This window comes from Copadichromis virginalis, linkage group LG6, assembly GCF_057382275.1.
Source record: "Copadichromis virginalis isolate Kocher_CV1m ecotype Utaka linkage group LG6, C_Virginalis_male_GT1.1, whole genome shotgun sequence".
NCBI classification, from domain to species: domain Eukaryota; kingdom Metazoa; phylum Chordata; class Actinopteri; order Cichliformes; family Cichlidae; genus Copadichromis; species Copadichromis virginalis.
Window position 1 is genome coordinate 36910264 of NC_140623.1, and position 25917 is coordinate 36936180.

General features: G+C 41.3%; 1 protein-coding gene across 1 annotated transcript; it reads left to right on the top strand.

Moving 5' to 3' along the window:
* Positions 1-780: 780 nt before the first annotated feature.
* rnf38 (ring finger protein 38) lies at positions 781-24340 on the top strand. Its single transcript, XM_085460280.1, has 13 exons — positions 781-908; positions 1855-2564; positions 13802-13863; positions 20140-20342; positions 20452-20824; positions 21034-21198; positions 21448-21618; positions 22175-22360; positions 22476-22579; positions 22706-22790; positions 22922-23043; positions 23162-23261; positions 23526-24340. Exons 2-13 carry the CDS (start codon positions 1943-1945, stop codon positions 23586-23588), a joined length of 2256 nt encoding a protein of 751 aa, XP_085316406.1. The 5' UTR covers positions 781-908; positions 1855-1942; the 3' UTR covers positions 23589-24340.
* Positions 24341-25917: the final 1577 nt, after the last annotated feature.

A 25917-nucleotide genomic window follows, 5' to 3' on the forward strand; every position in this document is an offset into this window, starting at 1 on the left:
ACACACACAGTAACAGTAGTTTTCATAAATATTTCAAACAGGGCATGTTCTTGACCTTTGACACGGCACCATTGAACATTTTTCAAAAAAAGGTATAATGGTCTCAAGCTTCTGCAGCTGTTTGTTTGTTTGTTTGTTTGTTTGTTTGTTTGTTTTAACATTCAATCACATTTTTCTCCAGCTTATGAGAAAACATGCAAAACCCCTTTTTAAACGTGAAAACTTTGGCCCAGATCTGATAAACACAGGCACTTCATTTATCCTAGTGGCCTAATTTATTTTAGATTACGGCTGAATAATCTGCCCTCCCCCCGCCATTTTTCTATGTTTGTCACTATTTAATAACGTTCTAGTTATTTTTTTTCTCGCTACTGTAATTTTGTAGCTCAAGTAACTTCTGCAAACACAGCAAATACTTAATTTTAAAGCGAACTTTCGACTCCAAAGGAAACAGCTGCAATGGGTAGGCTTGGTATTTGTAAATAAATAATTTAAAGCCCCTTTTAGTCTGCCTCTCTGCTATCCACGGCTTCTGATTTAACAGCCCTACTAATAGATTGTCGAGCTTAAACTGGTTCGTTTCACCGGTAAAGTCCGGATTTTAAAATTGTATTTATAAAAACAAACTAACATTAACAGTTTTAGTCATTTGTCTGTGTTTTTTTGCCATCGGTGACTTAACCAGCATTGTGTCTGGGGGAAGCAACTACAAATGCACTCTGTTTTCTGTCGTCGATTGATCCGGTCTGGTGAAATCCGACTTGAGCGTTGACGGTCTGTCACATTTCACGCTGACACCGAGCGAACACTGGGCTCACACACTCGCGTTCATACACTCTCACAGACAGGGCTCGCAATATTATCGACAGATCCGAGTTGGGAGTACAGTCGGGGAGAGCGCGTTGAAGGTAAGTTGTTAAAAAAATACTCAGAGCAGGGGAAATAGACCCGGTTTCAGCGTTAGACACAGAGGCGGGGTCATTCCTTAAGATCCTGTTAATTTTAGCCGTGGTTCTTTCTTTGTAATTTTAGACCGGCCACTTTTAATGTTTCTGTCTGCGCTTTGCTGTTTGCTTCCATACAACCGGGAAAGCTCTACCGGCTCATCCCAACGCAGCGAAATCACACGAATAAGTTTATACACAACACCGTTTTGTTTTCTTACTATTAACCAAATATTTTAAAGCGCTTCGAGGCGTGGGTGGCTAGCTATGGGATTTTTCTCTGTGTTGGTCGGTAGAGGAGGAGGGGTTGGTATGGCTTGCCAAGCTAGCGAACGACATTACGCAGGCTGGCTAAACAAGTTTAAATGTGGGTTAAAGTGGCGAAAGTTGTTTTAAAGTCGGTTCGAGGATAATTAGGATTCCGAGAAAGCGAGCTGGTGTGGTAACACTGTAGTTATATAGTTAGAAGAAGCATCATAACGCCTTTACCACAGCGTGCTATGCGCACTAATGTTAGCATCGCCCCCAAACGCTAGCTTCCCGTCAGCTAGCGAGCCGTGGTCGTTGCTGTTGTGAAGTTAAAGCTGCTGGTGAGCCGGGAGAGGAATCGTATCCCTGTCACATTCTTGTAGATTATTATTATTTTTAATTCCCAAACAGTATAATCGAGTGAAAACTTAAATATTCACAATGTAAGCTGATGAACCAGTTTATGAAATAGCAAAGTTGTAGTACCAAACTACCAGTTAACTCAAAATTACAACACACGTGCATGTCAAAAGAAACTGATGGCTTTGACTTGTTTGTGTAGGTAGTCCAGCTTGGTGAATGTTGTGATGTACAGTGTTAACAGAGTACCTCACAACTCGATTTAACTCTTCCTAACTCATTTAATTTGTCATTTTAACAGTGTGTAAAAGCTGCTTCGGTGAGGGGAACGAGAGGAAAACGCAGGGAACAAAAAAGGAAAAGAAACGAAGGAAATCCCCCGAAAGGAAATGCCAATCGCAGCCGCTGGACAGCCAACGACTCAGGAGCCTCGAGTTTGCCCCCGGCTGCCCTCCACCCCGGAGCCTGTCCCTAAAGGGGCTGATTTATTCGACGAGGCGGGGGCGACAGAGTCTGCGGAGCGAATAGAGTACGGGGGCGCGGAGGGGGGCAGAGGACTCGGGGGCTATAGTTACAGCCAGAGCGGCGCGAGGGGCTTTGTACAGCCCGGATCTACCAACGGCTCTCCGCCGCAGTCCCCAGAAGCGTCCTCCTCTTTTCTTTTCCACCCCCTTCACCCCCACCAAATGACCATGGAACCTCCAAGGACTCGATCTCGCTCACGGTCTGGATATTATCAGTCGTGCGGTGTTGGAAATGGCAATGGAATGACCGGCAGCGCAGTTATGGTATCTAACCACCACCACCACCACCATCTCCACCACCATCAGCAGCAGCAGCAGCAGCAGCAGCAGCAACTACATCCACAGCAGCAGAACGGTGCCGCTTGCGCACCACTTGGAACTCACAGTATCCACTCGGAGAACCAGCAGCGAGCCCCAGGAAGTAACGCCTCTCCCGGCATTCAGAGGCTGTCTTCTGTTCCCGGAGCGCACCGCATCCCAGCAGCAGGTAAACGTCTCCACTTGTCATCGTCAATGGACGTGTATGTGGTTGTGTAGGTTTAGAACAAGAAGGAAAGGCGAGTCACACCTCCACTCAGACTTTTAATTTCACACTGTATGCGAGTTGAAGGGACATAAGCGGAGGTGTTCTAATACCTTTCTTTAGAAGCTAACAGAGAGAGGGAGGGGACTGCCCTGGGCTTGGCATGACTGTAGTGTCTGTGCATGTGTGAACACATTTGATGTATTTTAATTAGATGGGGTGTTTTATGTTCTTGCCACTTAGCTATAGTGTGGATGTGATACACAGTTAGCACATACAGTAGGCAAATGAAAAACAGCAGCCTGTGCTCTGGACTGGGGTAGCCTCAAGCCAGTTGAACTGCTGTGCATAGTTAGTTAACCAGACTGCATTTCTTTAGGCACTGTGGCATGTCTACTTTTAGTCAATTACACAAATATTGATGTAGCTAGGTAACAAGCCTTATAATGTGTACAGGCAAAACCTTTGACTAAACTACGTATGGTCTGTTCTTTTTCAAAGCTTCTTAGAGGGACAATTGTAGCTAGATAACCCAACTTGTTGTGAAGTTGTGAACAAGAGTTAAAATATCCTCATATATTACTCATATATTATGATATTGAATAGATCAATATTTAGTCAGCATTTACTGTTATAAATGCACATACACATACAAAAAACGTGCTTATGACAGAGAATCAGCTGAGCAAAGTGGTAAACAATCTTAGCCATGGCCTCTGTTTTAACAGATATTTGGTTTCCGTCTGAGGTTGTATTCCGTTTCAAATGTTCTTTTCTTTTTAATTCACAGCTACCTGGGTAACCTCTGCTGTGACGTTTTTGCTCCATTGCAAAGCAAACTTGGTTAGAGTATGTGTGGACTGGTGTTGGGTGTTAAATACATGTGAGGGCACTCTCACACAACACAGTGAGTGCAGTGTTGTGAACTTCATAACATAGAAGCAGCACAGCTAGAGTTTCACATTCACTGAGGCTATGGGAAAGTTTTCCTTTCACTAAAGCTAATAGCACACCTAACTGGCTTCACAGGTTTGAAAATGCTTCTGCAGTTGGTAGTATCCACGGGTGTTGTGGAAACATTTTACTAGTTATCATTATTATTATTATTATTATTTTAAAGAAACATTGGAACATTCTAAAACAAAATCCCCTTTTTATACAGACGTTATGTAGTGGAACTTTTGCTTTATAAAGTTTTTATTTTGCAAATTAATTTGAGTCATTGACATTAAAATGTAAGGACTCTGGGAAAAGCAGGGTTTAGGTTTGGTCTCATTACAGCAGACAAATTACTCATACCGATTCTACCTCTTGGGATATGTCTAAGACTGCAGTCATTTCTCTCACTAAGCAACTCATATATGACAGACGGCCTAGTTTTTTTTTTTTTTTTTTTTTTTTTTTGTGGAGGTACTTACTTCTGCTCACCTCTTCGAAATATGTCCTCACTTGGGTACACCATCGAGATACACAGTGAAATGAAACTATTGAAGTCCATGGCTTGAGTTATATATAAGAGTAATAATGATGAAGATGATGATGACTTAAAAAAACAAAACAAAAAAACTGTCACATTTTAAACAGTAGGTGTTTGCATATCTGTGTACACAAAAAACTGAGCAGGTCTTTAGAGAGACTGGATTTACCTGTTTGGAAGACTGAGAGCAAGAACACAGCTGAACCCACATAAACAAAGAGAGGCCTCTTTTGAACACTCAGAGTCATTAGGTTGTCAAAGCAGTGTGTGTGTGTTACTTGTATGCCTTTGTGTTGAGTTCCAAGGAAATAAAGTTGTGTCTCTGTATGTTGTTCTTAGGAAGGAACGAAGAACCAAGACAAATTAATATGAATAAGAATAAAAATATAGACTAGTTTGCCAAGTCACAGTGTCTCACCAAACTGCTTCTAGTTATCTTCAGAGTTTATCGACCCACTGAGACTTGCTGCCTGTACTCTATCATAGTAGCTTTGCTGTGAAATGGATAGCTCAAATCAATGAATGGAATGACTTTATTGTATTTCCATCCAAATTGATTTTGATTTAGAGGAGGAGGACCTGGGTAGAAATTCTATAAATTTACCAACTTGTTGTTCAGACAAATTTCAACACAACCTGACACCCACAAAAGAACAGATACTCAGAAAGGCTACAGGTGGATGTACACATTTGTGTTTGTACTTTACTCTCTCCTGCATTTGTGTAGGTAGATGATGAGTCTAACAGTAGAACAAATGCACACATATAAAAGTTTCTTTCATTTAGTAGATATTGCAGTTTAAATATAATGTAAGTTATTGTTTTATTTCTATGTATTTTTAATTGAGTGCTGTTTACATTGTTAACTGCAGGAAGCAGGGGGTGGGGTGGGGGTGTACTTTTATAGTTAAACGTACTCCTACAAGAGTAAAGCAGCTGGCTAGCTGGACCTTTCCCACCACTACACACCTCTTATTAAACCCTCTTTCCATTCTCAGAATGGGATTTGCTTGCTGGGAGAGAGGAGGGATACTTAATCCATTCTTCCACTGCTAGTCACCTGCGTTGGACATGAAAGATAATGATATCCTGTACTCTTCAGTCCCCTCCCTACTCTCCTCTCCTCTCCCCTTTTCTCCACTCATCTCCTCTACTCTCCTAGTCCCCCGTTGTAATTATTTTGCTCCCATTTTCCTCTTTATGTGTTGTTCTTTCATACTTGTTTCATATTGTACACAGTGCAAAGGGTATTTTCCTCTTTTTTTTTATCTGTCATAAAGTTCACATGACTTTTTAGGAAATCATTATGTTTTCAGACTTAAGAGAGCTGATGTCTGCAAAACTAAGACTTGAGGTTGCAAAAGAGAAGCACAGAAAAGCTCTCAAAATGTTTAAGACTGCTGCCAATTGGTCAGAGTTGATAAAAACATCCTTTGTAGCAGCTGATATCTTACCCTGATTGTGACCCACCTCTGTCACAGTCTGTCCTGTTACTCACATTCACTTCTCCCTCCCGTCTGAATCAGTCAACCCTTTCTGTACCCCTCCGGTCCATTTTCTTCGGCTTCCTCCTTCACATTTGTCTAATGGAGGGATCGTTTTAATGGATTGCCCAAAGCAGCAGAGAGGCGGACAATCCTGCCACTCTACCTCTACCCCTCCACTCCACTCCTGTCCTCTCCATCCTTCTGTCTGTAACAGAAGTGGAAACATGCACTCTGTTTTTTTTGCTTTCCTTTGTCTTGTCGCCCAGGCAACCCCCTCTAGTTTGAAGAGAAACTCTTTCACTTGGATTGACCAAGTAGCAGGGGTTCCCTGCTACTCTGTCACTCCAAATAAACAACAAAGCAGTCACTTTGGTCAGCAAGAGAGGATCCTTGGAATAGGGGAAAGTGACCTTAAATTAGCTCAGAATCTAAGGGAAAGGGCTCTGATCTGGTTTGGAAAAAAGGTGCTTCTGAGACTAAGTGTAAGAGAGAATGCCAAAGGGTCACTTAACTCCTGAAGAAAGGTCAGTATGAGGAGAGAAGAAGGAAGCCAATGAGTGAGCAAAAACTGCAATAGCTGGTTAAAAAACAAGTCAGTGGTGGGAATTTGTAGTCATAGGACTGCATTAAGCAAGTACAGTGAACGAGTTTTAGGAAGGTCAGTTGCAGGCAGGGGATGAGGAACGGGAAGATGATTAGGCTGAGACCAGGCAGTGATAACAAAAGGAAGATGTGAACAAATATAAGGAAGAGGGCTGTTGAAGAAACGTAGCACGTCAGGGGTGCGGCCATAAGCAAAGCATAGACAGGAAGCATGTCTTTCTTGCACAAAGCAGTTGTGTGCAACCTGAGAGGAGGTGTGGATACTGAAAAAGTGTTGGAGGCATGAAGAGGCCAGAACAGTTGACTGAAGTCAAGACAAGCACTAACTTTGGGAATGTGGGTAAAGGTATGTGTCAGAAAGGAATGGATGGTGAGTGAATTAAGGAGGAGGATGGGAGGGAGGCATACTTTGCTCCTGGTGTTTGCATGTTGGCCTTCTGTTGCTTTCAGTTTAATTGCATATGTCCTCTGAATGTACCTTTTTGTTATATCATGGCTGCAAGCCTGTGTTTCCCCTTTTGTTGCGAGAAATATCCTCTTTTGTAAAATTCTTTTCCTGCTCATGTAACCCTTTCTCAGTAAGCTGCTGGGAAATGGCATATTATGTCAAGTTGTACTTTTTAAGTACTATGATAGGGCCACCATTAACCCTTAGCACAAGTATAAACCCAGCCAACTTCATACAGAATAGAATAATCCTTTAATTGTCCTACAAAGGGAAATTTGGGTGTAATACAACTTCATGATTTATATTTTCTTATTCTCGCCTTTGGAAATTTCTTTTTAATCTCAAATAGCTTCTGTTGCAATTCTGTGCCTCAACAGTTGAGTATCCTTATCTTTGTTGATCATTTCAACACTACCCCTCAATGTGTCCTTCTCCCTTTCCACCTCTGTTTGTCTTTTGTTTTCACTGCTTTAACCAAGACTGCTCATTTACATGAACTGAATATTTTAATCTGCATAGTTGTAGATTGAAGTAGTAAGTTTGCTTTGGATGTTTTGTAAAGTGTAACTGTAAGAAAACCCTTCCCACCCCCAAACCTCATGTGCAGGATAATCCACTTCTCTGCTGTCCACACATATGCTGAGTGTTTTCCAAACATTCATCCTTTTGCCAACATATGGCTAAAAGGCTACATCCATTGAAAATTCAGCGCTTCATGGAGCTGTATTTTGGCAAACAGGAACTGTTTAAACATACTGTGCATACAGATGGGCAGCAGAGAGGTGGAACACGCTGTAGGGATGGTAGAGAAGAGTCATTAAGATATTTCAGTGAACTATAAGCTTCTGTCTGTGTTTGTTTTGATAGCCTTTCCTGCCACCTCTCAAGCTCTCAGGGGTGAAAAAAAAAACTTTAAAAAAATGGGAAATTGGGTTTTGTTTTTGGTATAAATATATATATATTTTAATTGCACTTAGGGTGTTTTATTGGTCAGAATGTGAAGATAATTTCATTTACTTATTTATTTACTCAGTATCTAGTTGGAGGTTTTTTGGGGGCTGTGAGATTTATACCTTCCAGCTTATGAAATAATATTACACTTTCTTTCTTTTCATTTGAGATAAAAGATGTCCAGGAGGCTTAGTTTCACTTAAGTTAGGGATTGGAGCAGATCCCAGCTCTAATAAGTAGAGAGCCAGGGTACACTCTTGATCCTGGCTTATAAATGATGTGTTAGTTGCCCCAAAGACAGAGAGCAAGCACATTTTATTAGTAGCTATTTCCAATGGGCTCCTCAGAATGTAGTTCAAATAGTTGAGAGCTCACTTTGTGGCACTAGTGTCAAAATTTATGATGGAAAGTAGAGAATTAAGACAGTTAGCACTCTCCTTTTCTGCCCATTACTTTCCTTGTCCTAATGCTGTTGCTCAGATGGCTTCTGTCTTTCACTGAGGGGAATGTGGAGAGGAAGACTGAAGACAGAAGGTAGAGTGAGAAAAGAAAACGAGTGTGAAAGAGCGGTTCGCTGTGTGCATTTTGTATTTTTATGAACTCGACTGACTTGGTGCGTCAGTGCACACGCCTTATTTACTTGCTGCCTGGGTGGGCTGGGAGCAGGAATGGGACTGTTAGAAACATGTGCATACAGACAGGATGACGTCACAGTCGAGCTAGAGACCAGCTTCATATCAGCCGCAACGCTATTGAGTTCTTAGACCACTATTTCTAACGCATGCGCTTTCTTAAATCAATTATGAAATAAAACTCCTCTGCAAATATTTAAATTTTGAAATTTTTTGTGTCACAAATACATAATAGAAGAGCAGCATACTGGAGCGGTGTGACCAGGTTCATTTCCAGTGAGTCTCGTACCCTGCGAATGGACTCTCAACTCCACTGGATTGAACCTGCTGGCGGTAGTACTGTCCTCTGTTCTGTGGATGTGGTTATATCGACATTATGGCTCCTGAACCAGTACTCAGTCGTGCGGGCTCTGTTTAGAAGAACAAGGGACACGGGGCAAGCTGGTATGAGTACAGGGAGTATTGGTGCTAGTTGGTTAGCAGAAAACTTTAAAAGCAAGAGCAAGAAAATTAATGGATGTAATAGTTCAGGGAGACGGATTTAACAAAAAAGAAAAAAAGTGTAGTAGTGGAGCACCACTTTAGCTCAGTAGGTGAGCAGGCGACCACATGCCGCATGGAGTTCAGTGGCTCGGGTTTGAGTCTGACCTGTATTGTAGTATAATGAAATGAAAGTCAGTTGCAAAGTATACTTCAGTGGGTGTTAAGATACCCAAATGGCATAGCACAGTAAAGTTTCTGTGTGTCTGCAGATCCACATTTTGCTATTATGTTGAAAGATGCAGAAGGTCAAAACAATACCAGCCTCGTCATAAAGAATGTACTTTATACATTTACACATCCAGTTTTAAACATTTTGTCATGTCGGAAGAAGCCATAGGCCATTTCTTGGACTGTGCTCATGTTTAAACTTAGCCTGTATTTGAGCTCACGTAGACAGTACTGGGACAGGCATACTCACAAAAATACCAGACTTGGAACTATGTTTACTAGCAATGTACTGGTTTAGAAAGTAGCTGCCATGAAATTAGTCACTTATTATTTAAGGTGAGCATGGAGAAACCTCCCCTTTAGTTAAACAATGCAAAAAAATATCTGTGTGTTAACCTGTATGTAATAAATATGAATAAACAATGTTGATTTTTGAATGGATTACATTAATATTTGAACTCAGTGACTCTTAATTTGAAAGAAACATGCTTCTAAACTTCTAAACTGTTTTGGGCTTTTTTTGTGGCTATTTTGGACTTTTGGTAAAACAAACACACACACACACACACACACACACACACACACACACACACACACACACAAAGGCATGCAAACTTCACCATGGCAAAAGTTTAAATCCAAAAACATTGAAAGATGCTTCAGCAAACACTATTTATTATACATACACGACATAATATTCTGATGTAGGCATGCAGAGATGAGGTTTCAAAAAAGAACATAGACGTGTGAGTTACTCACTGTTGCCCATATTCACAACAAGTTCGCACTCAAGTATGTTATGTGCAACCACCTGCACACGCTTGCAGACTGTGGGATGTAAATTTTCAGGCTTGAGAAGAAATGCAGGATGGAGGAGCAACCTCAAGGACTGCAGCAGAACACACAAAAAAAGATAATGAGAAAGATAATGAGGAAGGAAATGTAGGAGGACAATGAAGTGGGAGAACGGTAGAATCAGTCCCATTTCTATACGTGACACACTCTTTTGCCATGAAGCGCGTGTGAAGCAGGTAATGGTTGGGCAAGCGTTACATGCCCGCCTATTTTAAGCTTGGATATCAGCTTGTTACTTGACTGCTTTGCGCTAGGGTGTGAAGTGTGCTCTGACATGTGTTCAGGAGGCGGGGTGATGTGAGAGGTGTGTATATGCGTGTGTATGTGTGTGATATACATATGTTCAGTTTTGCTTACTTTCTGTGAATGCTATGTAAATGCATACAAGTTCTGCAGCAAGCCTTTTGTGGCTGGTTGTTACTGTTGAGCTGGTGATTTGTTAAGTAAACCTTTTGCTTATCTATCATCTATCCTTTCATCTATCATTTCTGTTCACCCACTCTCTCCTGTGTTTTTCCATTTGGACATGAAACGGGAAGATGTAGTTGAATAAAGATAGACGGTAAGAGAGAGGCTGATGGAGATCATGGATAGAGATGGTGCGATAGGGCAAGAAAAGGAAATGTGGGTGCCGTGCGATAAAGCTTCAGGAATATATGGGAGGGAGACAGGCCGGCAGATAGGGAAATAGATCGGTGGCTGGGAGGGATGGTGATGAAGTGATGGAGAGTGTGAGGAGGAGGATGTGTAAGGAGGGTGTCTGAGCTGAGTGCAGGGGGGGGGAGGGAGGGATGAGAAGGGGAGGGAGAGGTGAAGGAAATGGATAGAAATAGCTGATGCACTCTGAGGCTTACAGAAAATCAATAGCAGTCAAGAGGGGAAGCCACAACCCCCACCCTGTTCCCTCTCTCTGGCTCTTCTCTCTTTCTCTCTCTCCCTCCACTCGTTTTTCTTCCACTCCGTGTCTGTTCCTGTCTCCCTTTCCTCCTCAGTGGTCTCACCTTTTCATGCATGTTTCCAGCCCTGTCCTCTTCTTCTGCACCTCCCTTTTGCCCTCTTCTTGTCACCCACACTTCTCTCTCTCTCTCGTTCTCTCTCCTCCTTCACCCTCTCCTGCCAACATTGTTGTGCTGGTTTCGTGAAACAAACAACTAAAGTCGATGGCAATTTTCTGCAGCCACGGGGAAGGCGGGGCCTGCAAACTATTCATTCTCCACATAGTTACTTAAGCTGGCATTGCTTGCAATCATTTTTCCTTCATTTAGATAAGACCTTTTTAAATTTCACACAGCAGGAAATGGTTACTGCACACTCAGTTCATTTTTTTAAAGTTTTTTCAAAAGTTTGTTTTGTGACTTTCAAAGAGACAAGAGATGAATTGTGGTGCTCTAAAGCAGTACTTTGTGTCTTTAGTATTATGAGTCATAGTTTTTCATATCATCTGCTTCACACGGCAGATATTTAATTGTCAAAAAAACCCAATTCTCCATCATGATGCAGTGTGTTGACCTTATTATTCTAGCAACAAAATATCTTACTGTGTCCGACTTCCTCTTGTTCAGATAGCTATGCAAAATTCACTTTTAAACACAAAATCACCTGAAAGTTAAGTTTAGAAAACTTTGCAGCCTATTGCTGTTTTCCCACATGTATGTAAATGTTACTTCACAAATACTGGTTCATTATGCTTTTAACCAGGTTAGCTGTTTTTCCAGCTAACCCTAGCCTCTTGTAGTTGTACACTGACTGCTTCATTGGCCAGACTGCTTTTGTTTTAGTCCAAGATATTATTATTCTCCGAAGATGCTCATTGTCACCAACTGACTACCAACTCTGCTATCTTGGACTGGTGCTGTTTTACCCTGGAAAATTGCTGTGAGCTGGGAGGGCCACTCAAACCAGGTGAAGAACTGGTTCATGTGCTGCTGCAACAATCTCATTGAAGTCTCCACAGCAGAATAAGACTAACCATCACCAACTGTAGTCCAAAACAGTAAAATTGGACTTTATCTATATCTTTATTTATAATGGGAGACTTACTTGAGTAGCAGCTGATTATATTACTCATTTCTTTGTCATAGACTTTTTACTTGGTGGGGCAAAGACAGTTTAACGTTCAACCCCACTGCTTCCTCACATGCCAAGAAAAGTTGGGGACTTCATTGGATTTGCGAAAATGACTGAAGACACGGAAAAGGTGATTCAAGAAGGTCACATCCTTTGCAGAGTCCGTGGCTTGCCAATGAAGGTTCATGTGACAAAGTCCTTCGTACAGTAGTTCAGTGTCCATGAAATCCGTTTTGTACTGTCTAAAACGTCCTAGATATTGTCGAAGAATTTGCCATTTCCTCGCACATTGTAATTCATACTGCAAATCCCACCATTCGGCTTTTCTCGGTGCCCTAACAGCAGAACCAAGATTGTGCACAGTCTGTTAGTCCAACAGTGAACACGATGTTACTGCAACATTTTAAACCTGCTCTGTAGCTTCTGTGTTGTGCTCTATAGAGTGACTCTAACTGAATGACTCGTTTCTGAGTCAATTTACAGGATTCTGACAATGTGCAAGTGAGACCACATTCAGGGAGGGAGCTGGATTTTTGCCTATTGTGATCAGTGAATGAGTGTTGCAGAGACGAGCCGCTATGCAGCCGGCGAGCTCCCTGAATATACTTCACCAGTATTCTGTCCCAAATCATCTCAGTGGAAATAGCCTTTTAGCCTGGTTTTCACTACACTAATATAAGCTTTACTTACTTCAACCTTTTCAATCCATTTATTTGTCCTGCTCTAGGGATTGAAGTATGAAAGGAAATGCTTTTTAAGGACTGAGGAATTCAGTTGTGAAAACCTCACTCTGCCTCTTTCTGTCTCTTCCCCCCTTTGTTGTCAGTCATAGCTTCTCTTCAAAGAGGCTGGCTGTAAGCAGGAAAAATCCCACAAACAAACAGCCGATAGGTGAAAAATTCTCTTTTTAAACACCTTTGTAATTTTTTTTGTGCATCTATTTCTTTTTACTTTTGATTCGTTCATTTTTATTGAAAAGGTAGTCTTGTCTGGAGTGCCCTTGGGAGTGCTTACCCTTGGTGTGTATACCACTGCCACCATCTGTGGTGAGGACGTCTCAGACGAGAGACGTCCCCACGACAAAGGAAAAATAAAAGCCAGAATAAATAGGAAAGACAATAAAAAGATGAAAGGATTGTTGAAAAACAAAAGAGTAAAAGTCTTAGCTGTGATGGAAGCGGCGGTATCATCAGAAAGCTTCTCTAATCCAGGATTACTGTGTTTATTTTGTGTGTGTGTGTTTTTGCATGTGTGCCTACATCTACTGCCTCTGATGTGAGACAAGAGTATGCCATATGTGTTTCAGTCACTTTTTTGCCGTACACACGGTCAGCAAGCGTTCTCACAAACAAACATGTTGTCATTGTTTTTTGCTGCTGTGTATAAAGCCTTAAGTTGGGTTAGAATAATAACAACAAAGGGATTAAATGGAGATAATAGAGGTCTCCAAACAATGATGGCTATAATGTCAATGACGCCAAAAGGTATTCCTTTTATGTTGTAGTTTATATTGTAAAATGATACACAGTACACCACAGAAAAAAAATAACTTTCATGGCCGTGTACATAAGAAAAACTGATGCCTATTTGCGTTGTATTTTTAGGGAAATGAGCTGCTTCTGTATTTTTGGATGAGAAATACATAGAGAAACTTTTTAGCCTGGCCTGATAATGCTTGTTCAAATACAATTTTGTTAAACTTACCAAGCGGAGATGATGGCGATTTCTGGGCAATTTAAGACTTTTTGCTGTAGTTTTTTTTGCATCCAAGAGGGTCTGAGTGGGGAAAAAGAGTCGTAGGAGTGTAGAGATGGCTTAGTAAGGATGTCTGAGTGCCCTCCATTTGTTGTGACCATGCAGGGGCATCAATTGTGACCTTCAAATGGACTTGAAAGTGGTATAATAAGGAAAAACTACTCATTTCGAAAGGTTTGTAGCAAGCCTTACATGTTCTTTCCTTCTTTGTACAGGAGCCTCTGGCGGGTCCTACCACTGCCACCCAGACCATGCGTATGGAGAGGAGAGCGATAAGGTAAGAAAGACATTTATTAAAGTTTTCACAGAATTTCTGGAAAATGGAAAAACTTTTAAAATGTACTGGTTTAATGACCCCTCTCCCAGAGATGAAGCTTTAGCTCTGAGAAGTGCTTGATGGTGTTTAGTATTCAGCAGCAGGCAATGAGGCTTCTTGTGTAGACATTTGCCTCCAATTGCCTCCTTGAGAAACTCAAACAGCAGTGCCTCTGCTTTACATTTCATAAATGCCAAAGTATGTTAAGAGGTGGTACATAACTGTATGCACATTATACATCTGTGAGAGAGGACTGCAGATTGTTGTTTAAGTTTATTCTTTACAAATAGTTAGGCTGTCATCGTTTCATGTATTTGTTGTTTACTTTTGTGTAATGAAGCATACCATACCATGCTTTTGAATAACCAGCTGATGTCCAGTTGTTTACAGCAGATTAATCTGATTACTGGATATTGCATTTAGCCGCTTTCCGTTATTTGCAGTGTTTTCACTAAAAACAGTTTCCCTTTTCTGCTAAGGGTGCGTATCCTTTTTGTTTCAGAAACTATATGTTTGCGCTACCAGTTTAAAAAAACAAAACAAAAACCTTGTGTGTTTGTGTGTGTGCTACTGATAATATTTCAGTATACAAGTGTACTTGAGTAAATGATAGTCATCATCACAAGTGAAGTTGTGTGTTAAAAGCTAACAGATGAAGTGGAAAACGGGTAAAAAAAGGAGGAGAGGCGAGACAGGATGCTGAGGAAGGTGTTGCAGAAAGCTTGGAGGAAAAGAGGGGAGGGAGAGAGGCGAGGCCAAAAACAGGGAGGGGGTATTGCTAATGATTTCACCTCCAGCTGTGGAACTTGGTTGGAGTGAGAGAAGCGAAAGGAGGGGAAGGAAGGGAGGAACAGTGGCAGAGGAAACAAAATGGGCTTTGAAATCTTGTTGATGGAAAGAAAATAAGTGGGGGAGGGAGAAGTGTTTGAGTGCTAGTGGGAGCATGTCTGCAAAATATTAATGAATCTGTAAAAGCAAATGACCATATTTGCTCAGTGTGCAAATTCGTGAACAGACTCTCATGGCAGGAAAGAGAAACCCGGTCTCTATTGTATTTTTTTTAGGTTTGTATTTTCATGCAGTCTCTGGGCCTCTCTTTTATTTTGGTTCTCAGCAAAGACAGTGAAGCCATAACAGCTGTTGGCCAGAGTTGCTATGTGTATGTGGGTGAGAGTGGATACATGCATACCCCAAATGTAGACATGGTGAAAGAGAATGTGGAAGGGTGTGTCTGCACTTCTGCTTCAGGATGTCTGTCCACTCTGGTCTGTGAACATGCTGTGGATGCTGTGAGAAGGAATAGGAGGATGTGTGAGCCATAGATGGATTCACAGTTTGTCACAGTGTGTCAGTTTGTTTGTGTCAGAATGTTTTCTTCTCATATTAGCTTTTGTTTTTGGACCAGATGTGTGTGTCTGTGTATAAGTTCACAAGTTCGGGCACTCAATTAGAACATGAGGACACATTATAACACATTGCTTTAGGACACACACACACACACACACACACACACACACACACACACACACACACACACACACACACACACACACACACACACCTTTGTCTGGCAGTGCTCCCCTCCCTCTAACGTGGGTAGACAGGCCCATCAAACTTTCATAGTAATGGGCAATAGTCTGCATTTGTTAAGATGTGTATGTCCTGTCTAAGAACCTTTTTTGGCCTCATGTTTTAAGCAAGGGTCTTGGACAGGGCAGGCAGACAGGGAAAAAGCAGGGGGCGATCATAGATTGGTTTAGATTATCTGATGGAAGGAAAGGGGGGATGGTAGGAGGTTATTCGGAAGGGTGGGGAGTAGAGGAGACTGGCTTAGATATGAAAATGGGCACAGTAGATGTCCCTAGGGTTTTGGGGTTGGGGCGAGGCTGGTAGAGAGGTTGTGGGGTGTTGGGTTGGAAGAGAGGAGCTTAGTGTCTCAGAGTGGGGTGGGGGTGGGCCACTAGTGCCCTCCATCCAATGCCGTAATGGGTGTATTGTAGTATCTTCTGCTGGTTTTGATAAAATGAAATGGAGAAAAGCTTATTTTTCATTTCTTATGTAACAAATAACCTATCCTCACTGTTTCACTCCGATTCCAACTTGAACTTCAACATATGTTGTGTTGCGTCTCCCGAAAGAATCTGCTGACTTTTAAATGTGATTAAAAATGTGTTTCAAAAGCAAAGCAGTGGGAATAAGTTTAATTTGTTAATGTGTACTTCATATATGCCAAGTGTCCATCCTAAAAAAGAATTTAAAAACACAGATTTTAGTTTCAAAGACAGTCTGGGATTATGTTTTAGCCTGGACAGCAGGCAGAAAAGACTTACGTTTCTGTTTGAGCTTTGTTTGCTAATTAAATTGGGTCAAAACATTATAGCTAGGCATTTCATCCTTCTTGTGTGGGCATTTTTTCCCCCCATTGCCATTTCTTCCTGTACCAATTTATGATGCTTATGGTACTGCTTTAATAGATTGTCATATTTGCTTTGCGACTCCTCATCTTTGGTCCAGGTCCTTTCTTCTTGTACCTTTTGCTTTTCGTTCATTGTAGTTTTTTCTATAAGCCAAAATCCCTTTTGTCTTGTTTACAGTGTCACAATCATGCCCAGCATGCATGTGTGTCGTCATTTTAATATGCCTTCATAGCCTTGTTAGTACAGACAAGAGATTATTTGTAAAACTCTAAAACACTGCTTGTATGTACAGAGATTTGTTTTAAAATGAAAACATATTTGTGTGACTGAAGTCTTAGTCTTCTCGTCATGTCAAGGCTCATATTTTTATTTGTTTAGTTTGTTTCGAGTTCGCCTGTTTGACGAAAGAAAATTTCGTACTTTGAAGATAAACTGAATTCATTACAGCACCGAATACGAGATGTGTTCTAGAAAACGACTTACAGAGTAGTACGGTAATACAAAAACAAGACTGAAGCAAAAGCCATCTCAAAGCACCTTGTCCATTTTATTCATGTATTTATTTTTCAAAATGTTTGGTTCATTCCACCTTACCTGTTGAAGAAAACCCTTAAAAATAGAGTTCTGAATGAATTTTAACAGGGGATAAGGCGGAAAGGATTTGCTCAGCTATCACATGGCTTCAAAAGAAGTTACAACATACTTGCTTGTATTCTGTTTATCTTGGACCCAAATGATAAGGTGTATGGTGAGTCACATGACATATAAAAAATTGAAGAGGCACACCCAAATCCACATTTTTTCACTCATTTGGGGCCCTGATTCTCTCACGTTGCTCTAGTCCTTTGATTGGACAGATTCAAATACCAAAGTCACACTCATTTCTGTATTTCTATTTTTTATTTCTATATTTTTTCATCAAATATCCTTCCTTCTTTCCAGTCCGCTGATATAATATTGTACATGCAATACTAAAGAAACCATAGTTAGTGTTGGGGCTGGGCAGAATAGAAAATTTTGATATATTGGTACCAGTTTATGTAATATTCAAGAAATGACTATTCTAAATAACAAATATGCTTAATGGGGAGATTACACAGGTTACCATCTACATGTGATTTCAATTGACTGCATTTGAACATGACGGTGTGCACAAGTTTACTCTAGCCTGGCTTCTAGCTGCTAACCAGCTTTTACTGTACAGACCAGCCCTCCAGTGATGAAAGGCAGAAACACTGTTGTAAACACTGTTGTAAACACTGTTGTAAACACTGTTGTAAACACTGTTGTAACTAGGGATGGTAAAGAACTAACTTTACCAGGCGTGATTACAGTAAAGTAATCACGCCTGCACACTATTTCATAAAAATTTACTGGCATTTAAATGGTGCTTTTCTAGTCTTATTGATTATAGAAGATGCATTCAAACACACATAAAGACAAGATGTTAGTTTATTAAATTTTAATGAAATTTGCCGATTGTTTCGGTGGAGTTTAATAAACTCAGCCGTCTGCTCCTTGCTATCTAAAATATAACAGGACACCGGAGTATATTCTCGAGCATCTCACACTTCTGATAATCAGTTGTCTGCTTGACGTTTATTCAGCTGTGTAAAAACTATAACTTTAATCTCAGCCAAACCGATTTACTCAGGAACAAATACAATACTGAAAAAAGCCAAACAATAACATTTTTAAGTTATGTAAGTGACTTATATATCATGTTTAACCTGAGTAGCAAAAGACGGCGGTGGGTTTGAAAACGATTTGCCAGGAGTCCGGTGTTCTCACCGGCTCTGATGAACCTTGAACCCCGGCTAGCTATCGTAACAGACGTCTCCGAAAACGTTGGAGCGCTTTTGAAAATATGTGGTGTCTTGATAAACTGAGCAGTTTACACAGCTACATTCTCACCTGAAAATATGTCATACGTTTATTTTGTGACACAGAAAGTATAACAAGAGTAATATTAAAACTAACTAGCTGCCGCCATTGTTGGAAAGTAAGCTGGGCCGTGCTATGAATTCTGGGATAGGTTGGGCCACGAAGTATACACCCGGACCCATCCTTCAAATCTGGGGAAATGAAGGGCTCATTTGTCGGAGTCTTCAAATTTGGACAGTCTTCGTCGTGTCGCTGTAACGTAATCGGCCTACAAATGCGGGCACAAGAGGATGCGGTTCCTGACACAGCTACGATACCGGACACCGCTTCTCCTTCTTCGGGGTTTAACGGCAGCTGGCATCCTTGTACATGCAGTGCTGCCATCTTCTGTTTCAGTCTGTTATTACACTCCTAAATCCTACTACTTATTCCTGCGTCTTTTGGGACCTTACAAAGCTTCAAACGACGCGTCGACTATTAAATTAGTCTTCGACGATTTTGATAGTCCACGTAATCGTGACTAGTTGACTAATCGTGGCAGTCCTAATGCAGACTAGGAGTTGAATCACCAACATTCTGATTAATGAAAGGGAGCTGACCAATAAACTGTTGTTTTTTAAAGGTATTTGTATTTATGGTCAAACTATTTAAGTTCAAAACTGCGGCCTGCATCACCATTTCTGTTAAACATATGGAGATGTATGGAGATGACTCTTTTGTTATTCTTGTTGCCTGGTAGTAGTTATTGTTTGCCTTTCCCATAAACTTGTCAAGCCCAGGTCACATTCAATATTATGGGCAAGCCATTAGTGTATACTCTGTTTGGGCCTGCAGTCAGAATACATTTTGAACATTTTTTTTCTTTCTTGAACAGCAGAGTTTGCCTCTAAAGAACTTCAGAAGCTATTGTTCTTTATAGGCTGTAGAACTCAAACGGTGGCAGCTGCCCATGTGTGAATGTGAATTTGCGCATGTCTGCAGGCGTTTCCATAACTGTGTGCGTGTGTGTGTGTGAGTTTCTGCAGTCTGCTCTCCAGCTGTTTCCTGTTAGCTATCACACTGCTCTCAAGGTTGCTGAGCTGTGTATGTGTGTGTCTGTGTGTATGTGTGCTAAAAAGTCACAGCCGCTGAGTCATTTTTATCACACTTTAACAACGTGTCTCTCCCACGAAGAGGGGAGCTGGAAGCAGGGATCAAATAAGTAGAAAGGGGGGGAGCATTGAGAGGGTAACTATGGGGAAGTGTGTGTGTGTGTGTGTGTGTGTGGTGTTTCTTAAAGAATCCATGTGTTCTTCAGAGCACAGCAAAGGTCCTCGTAAAAGAGTGACTAAGAACTGACACATGGATATGTGTGTGTTCTTGCCTCACCAAGTGCTAAGCGTGCGAGTCACTGTTTGACAGTAAGTGAAGTGACTCACAGATGAGTTGGTAGGATTGAAGCGGTGTATAACTTATTAGTCAGTCTAAACCTGGATGACTAATAAACTGAGCTATGTCTCTGTTTTTGTGTATGTATCGTTGACTTTTTTTGACTTCGCAAGAAAGAATTTGTCAAGCTATCCAATTTAGGGAGTGTTCTCGTAATTTGCACATGGGCTTGTGAGTGCTTGTTTTGTTTGCATTTCCTCGCGCCAAGAGGAAGTGACTTTCAACCCTCAGGGCCTTCGAGAGCTGGTGGTGTAATATGCTTTCTTTCACAGATGCACGCATGCAAAGTATGTAAGCTCGCATGGAATATACAGGAAGTACCGTTAGTCACAAAGGAACATAATGTCTAATGTGATGGTATGGATTGTAGGCTAGAGGGACTGAAAAGCATGGTGAAATTGATTTATTTGATATGAGTTCCATGGGTCACTGACCACAATATCCATTCCCTCTCTCCTCTTCTCCCCTCTCCCCTTTCCTCCTCCGTGTTTCACCCCTCCCTCTACAGAGTGAGGAAAGCCCCAGTCCAAAGCGCCAGAGGCTGTCCAGTCAGTCCGTCTTGGAACAGCTAACCTCATCTGCACCCCCACCATCCACCCCTTCTCCTCCCATCCGCCCCTGGGAATCAGGACCCCAAAGTCGGAGACAGTCTCATCCTCACTCACATTACCACCAAGAGAGATGCCTCACTCCAGCCCGGCACAGACGCAGGTAAGGTGGCAGTTTCCAGATTTTTATTTATTTATTTATTTTTACACTTCCACTATTACAACTTACCTCAGGGTCTGTGATATAAAACTGTTATTTATCCCTTTTTTAGTCCACCAGCAAGACGTCAGCGTGGCCGTCTCTCCAGACCCTCTCGCCACCTGCCTCCTCATCACCACCCCCCCACCCAAGGCCCCATATCTCGTCTGTCACCATCCGAGCTCCAGGATGAAAACTACCACCACAACCCCCATCCATCCACTCCGCAGACATACCCAACACACACTCCCAGCGCCTACAGTCAGCCTCCTACGTCTGGGGGTGGAGGAGTAGGTTCAGAGGAACCTCGAGCTTTCCATCCCCCCAGCCTATCATCGCGACTACTGCACCCGGCCACTCACCACCATCACCACCACCATCATCAGCAACAGCATCATTCAACGCAACAGCAACAAGGAGCCATGGTAATGGATTTGCATGAACAGGTCAGTCTGCAAATATTTTATTTTCTGTGGAAAATGATAGAAAGCTGCGTGTGAGTGTGTGTGTGAGTGTGTGTGTGAGTGTGTGTGTGAGTGTGCGTGCGTGTGTGTGTGTGTGTGTGTGTGCGTGCGTGTGAGTGCGTGTGAGTGCGTGTGTGTGTGTGTGAGAGAGAGAGAGGCTGTACTTCAACTTTGGTGTGATTTCTCATCAGCTGCAGCAGGGCACTGTACCTGTCTCCTACACGGTGACCCCAGTCCCTACTCACGGTCTCACAGCGCCTTTGTGTAGCAGTCAGCATCTTCCACCTACCTGCTCCTCACAACAACAGGTCCCTGCCTGCAGCGTGGTCTTCAGCACTGGACAACACTACCACCCGGTGAGAGGCATAAAACAGTGTAAAAGTTAGTAGGAGTGTGTGGGTTTCTTTGTTGATTTGAAAAATAAAACACTTTGTTCTGTGCAGTTTCTTTAAAAGAAAACTAAAGTGAGCAACAAAAGTGTGCCAAAACCTTTCCTGTTTGAGGAAACTAGTTAGTTTTCTCAGTTGTGGCTGCCACCTTGTGGTGAGACTACATATTACAGTGACCACCATTTTATTTCTCTCTTCTCTTCCACTCTCTTCCAGATGATACAGGCATGTTCAGTGCAACATTTGCCGGTGCCCTATGCCTTTCCCTCACTGCTATCCAGTGATCCTCAGTTCCTGCTTCACCCTCCACCTCACATGTCTCACCACCCGCCCCACCTCGCCACACCCGGACAGTTCCTGCCTTTCCAGACACAACAGCCGCGTTCGGTACGTGATCAGCTTTACTGGCAATGACCTATATCGCTGTGTGCAATACATGCAGTGACTTATATCCGGTTTTATAAAGACTTTAAACAGTGTCAGTGCTAGTCAAACACAGGTGTGTTATTTGCCCAAAGTTGCTGTTGCTGTTTGTTATACTAAAGGTAGAATACAAGAAATGTTGCTAAAACTAGACCAGTATATTTGTTTAATTTGTCCAAGTGTTTTATTTAGCTACAGATGAGAAGTTATAGAGTAAATTGGTGTTCTTTTCTGTTTCTTATTCCACATTACAAGACGTGTACATTTTATTTTTTTCTTCAAGTTACAAATATTAAGATTTTACATGTTACATGTCTTAATGTGTCTCTTTAAGAGTAGTCGAATTATTGGAGTTACAACTTTTAATATTAATTAAACTGTCAAGCCATCAGTTATAAATTGTGTTATTAAAATATGCTGTTTTGTGATTTTGCTGAAATCTCCAAAGAAAAAAAAAATAGGACAGCAAACATGTCTAACCCGCCATAACGCCTGGCATGCTTTCGTCATTTAATCACAGCCCTTACAGAGGATTGAAAATGAGGTTGAGCTTCTGGGAGAGCAGCTTTCAGTGGGTGGAGGTTTCAGCTATGCCCACCATCACCATCACCACCATCACCACCAGCCGCCCTCTGCTCTGGCGCCTTCAACACCGCTCCAGTTCCTTTCACACCACGACCCCCTGTCACAGGAGCTTTTTACAGTGGTGAGTAGATTTGTCAAATCAGATGTTCATTTATGTTACAATGTAGGATTTTTGTAACATGAAAATTTTAACCATAGTGTAATACATTTTTTCCATCTCTTTTGCTGTGTCTTAGCCCTATCCTCACTTTATGCCTCGGCGATTCACAAGCCGGCGTTACCGTTCTCAACAGGCAGTACCCCCGTCTCCCTACCACCCCAGCTTCCTGCCTTACTTCTTGTAAGTTCCTTCTTAAAAAAAATTCTGTTGGAACTACGTGGCTGAATTTGCAAGAGATTTGAGTGTACCTCAGGATGGTAATGAATGCAGTGTATTAAACTTCTTCATGCTCTTCATCCACCACAGGTCTGTGCTTCCTATGCCTCCAAATGTGGCCCCTGCTATCAGTCTAGAACTGGATGTGGATGATGGAGAGGTGGAGAACTACGAGGTAGAACAAACTGCTGTCGAGCTGTCACATTTTTCATTTTGTTTGAAAATACTGCATCGTAGAATCAAGTGACAGTTAATATGATGACTGTTTTTTTTTGTAAACATGTCCTTTATCTTCGAAATCTTCAGGCCCTGTTGAACCTCGCAGAGCGTCTGGGAGAGGCCAAGCCCAGAGGTCTAACTAAAGCAGATATAGAACAGCTTCCATCATACAGGTTCAACCCCAACAACCATCAATCTGAGCAAACACTGTGAGTACCTTTTTGCGTGGATTTTCTTTTGTTTTGTGAGCAGTTGCAGGTGTTTGCGCAATTTAAAATGTTAGCCCAAGACCATGTGTAAAAAACGCTCCTAACATTTGTCTTTCAGGTGTGTGGTGTGCATGTGTGACTTCGAGTCACGCCAGCTTCTGAGAGTATTACCCTGTAATCACGAGTTCCACACCAAGTGTGTAGACAAGTGGCTTAAGGTGAGTGATGACATTCTTTTATTAGGATAACGGTAATAAATTCCACTGAGGTTGTGAAGCTCAGGCAGGGCAGTCATGGCACAGCAAATAACTGACAACTGAACTTCCAAACAGATATTGCCTCACTCGTGTTTATATCTAGCAGCCTGCATTCTCCTGACTTGTAAATCACTTCAGTAAACAGAAAAATTACACACTTTATTTGCTGCGCTGTTTGTATTTGGTACATTAATAATTTAGGTTCTTTATTTAATTTTCTCCCAGGCTAACAGGACCTGTCCTATCTGTCGAGCCGATGCCTCTGAGGTACAACGGGACTCTGAGTGACCTATAAATATCCACAATCCCTGACTCCCTGTTGGATCCACCAACCAATCAGTGAACTTCCTTACCCCTTTACCACAAGCCTTTGCTTACACATAACTGGGACCAGTGCTCATTAATCCTTCACTCTATCCCACCAGACACTGAATGGTAATTCTCACCTGGGATCAGCATTTATAGAAGTGTGGAGACTTTTTGCTGACTCGTGCTTACTTCATCACTGGACTTCATAGGCCTTCCGTTTTTGGACTATTAGACCCTGCTACCCTGCCTTCTTCTGATGGTTAACGCTCACTATAAATGGCCTTTAAAAACACACCCACGACACAGTGTCATGTGCAGGTGGACATATATGTATGTATTTAAAAAAAAAAAAAAAAGGCATTATGAACCCTTCTGAATTGTGAACTGTTAAGTTCTGGTAGTGGAGAGAAGAACAGGCTTATTTGAAAACCACCTGTATAGTTGTACTAACAAACTCTGAGGGGGGAAATTGGCAGTCCAAAGATTATATTTTCGTTATTGTTCTTCTGGTTATAATTAAGCAGTCCCACTTTTGGTGTGCAGAGACTGACCTTTTTAACTAGACTCATTATAATTGTGCAGCAGAATGAGCCAGTTTAATTTCTCTGTGTGTATTCTTGCATTCCTTGGTTTCTGAGCAGTCTGTATAGGGTGAAACAAAGATACTGTACACTGTGTGACAAAGAGTGAGCTACTTTGGAACAGTGAAAAAATACACTTTATTTTCTCTATCCGAGTGTCTGTGCGCGAGTGTTTTTTCAGCAGTGTGAGCCTTTTCACTTGTGGGGATGTGAGTTTTACACCTCCTGTAGAATTTATGCAGCCTATGTGGTACAGTGCATTTACTTCCTAAATTGTTTCCACTCTACTTCAGATTGATTTAGACCCAGTGAAGGTCAAGGGTAACTTCAGATCTTCACAACCAAGGTTCTTGGGAAGCTGACAGTGCGTCTTTCTTTTTTAAACCACACATTAGACCTTTGAATCTACATCTGTTCCTTCTTCTCTAAAACAAGTATAGGTTTAGTTTTTTCCCCTTAAAAAACAGAAAATATATTTATCAACATCTCAACATGCTCAGTAAGCTCCTCCTCCAAGACATATTTGATAAATATGGTTGAATTAATTAAAACTCAACAATTTCATCAATCCTCAGTATATTATAATTTTAATGGGAATATGGTATTTAAAATGTGACTGTCTGTTTTTGGTACCTTTCTATACTTTTGGCAGGTAGCGATTCCAGTGTTTTCCCCATCACTCACAGGGAAGAAGTTTAAAGAGTCTTATAAGGTCACCGTTAAATCTACTTTGGTTCACTGGTGGATTTTTCACTTCAGCACTTTAATATGTAGATTTATGACCTATACACACTCTTTTCTAAGAAAAAGAAGCATTAATGCATAAAAAAATACAGATGTTCTTCAAACATCATTTTCCAGTATTTACTACACCCTCAATATATCAGTTCTTTCAAATTCCCACAGTTTATTTCCAAAGGTGTTCATTCTCGGTATCTTAATAATGATCATCAGTCATGATATAACTAATAAACCTCAAGCACAAATCAGGCTTTCAAATGTAAATCCCGAATGGTCAATATTTTTAAGATGACAAGCTAACATGGGCCATAAAAAGTAAAGAGGAAGTTCAGTGCGGCACCTGCAGTGTCTTCCATCTGACATGCCTTTTTATCCAATCTGATTTTCTCCTGGTAGAACTCGTATTTCTTCACTGTTGCCACATCAGATGGAAACATTAATTCAAAGTGGATTTCTGCTTTCCAGAATCTGGAAAGAACATTGGTTTATCCAAAACACTTCTTTAGTGTTATCAGACGTTTTTAAAAAGACAACAACTCTTATTTAAACAATGGGAATCAATGTTTTTCTTCTTCATTTCTGTACGCATCCCTTTTGTGTCTTAGAATCGTTTTTTGTTGGACAGTTTTTCGTTGCTTGATACACTAGCAATTACCTCAGTCCCACTATTTATGTCTTTTCAGAAAATGGCACAACCAGTATGCTTAGTGTGCATCTGTTCATTTTCCATGCAATTTGTTGGGTTGTTTGATATATATTCCTTTAAACTCTATGAAACTTTCATTAAAGTGGTGTCATAGTAGTTTCATTATGTATTATATCTGTAACCAAAATCGTTTGAAGGTCTGTTGATGATGATAATGAAATTTTTAACAAACATTTGTACATTTTGTATGAGAGTTGTTACTAGTAATACTTTATTAAGTAGTGCAATGATTTTTTTTTTAATCCCTTACCCTGTCTTTTGGATTTCAAAAGCTGGTTCA

Coding starts and splice junctions, on each gene's coding strand:
- rnf38 (XM_085460280.1), top strand. CDS start 1,943: ATGCCAATCGCAGCCGCTGGACAGCCAACGACTCAGGAGCCTCGAGTT. Junction 20,825..21,033: donor TAATGGATTTGCATGAACAG/GTCAGTCTGCAA, acceptor ATTTCTCATCAG/CTGCAGCAGGGCACTGTACC. Junction 23,044..23,161: donor CATCAATCTGAGCAAACACT/GTGAGTACCTTT, acceptor TTTGTCTTTCAG/GTGTGTGGTGTGCATGTGTG.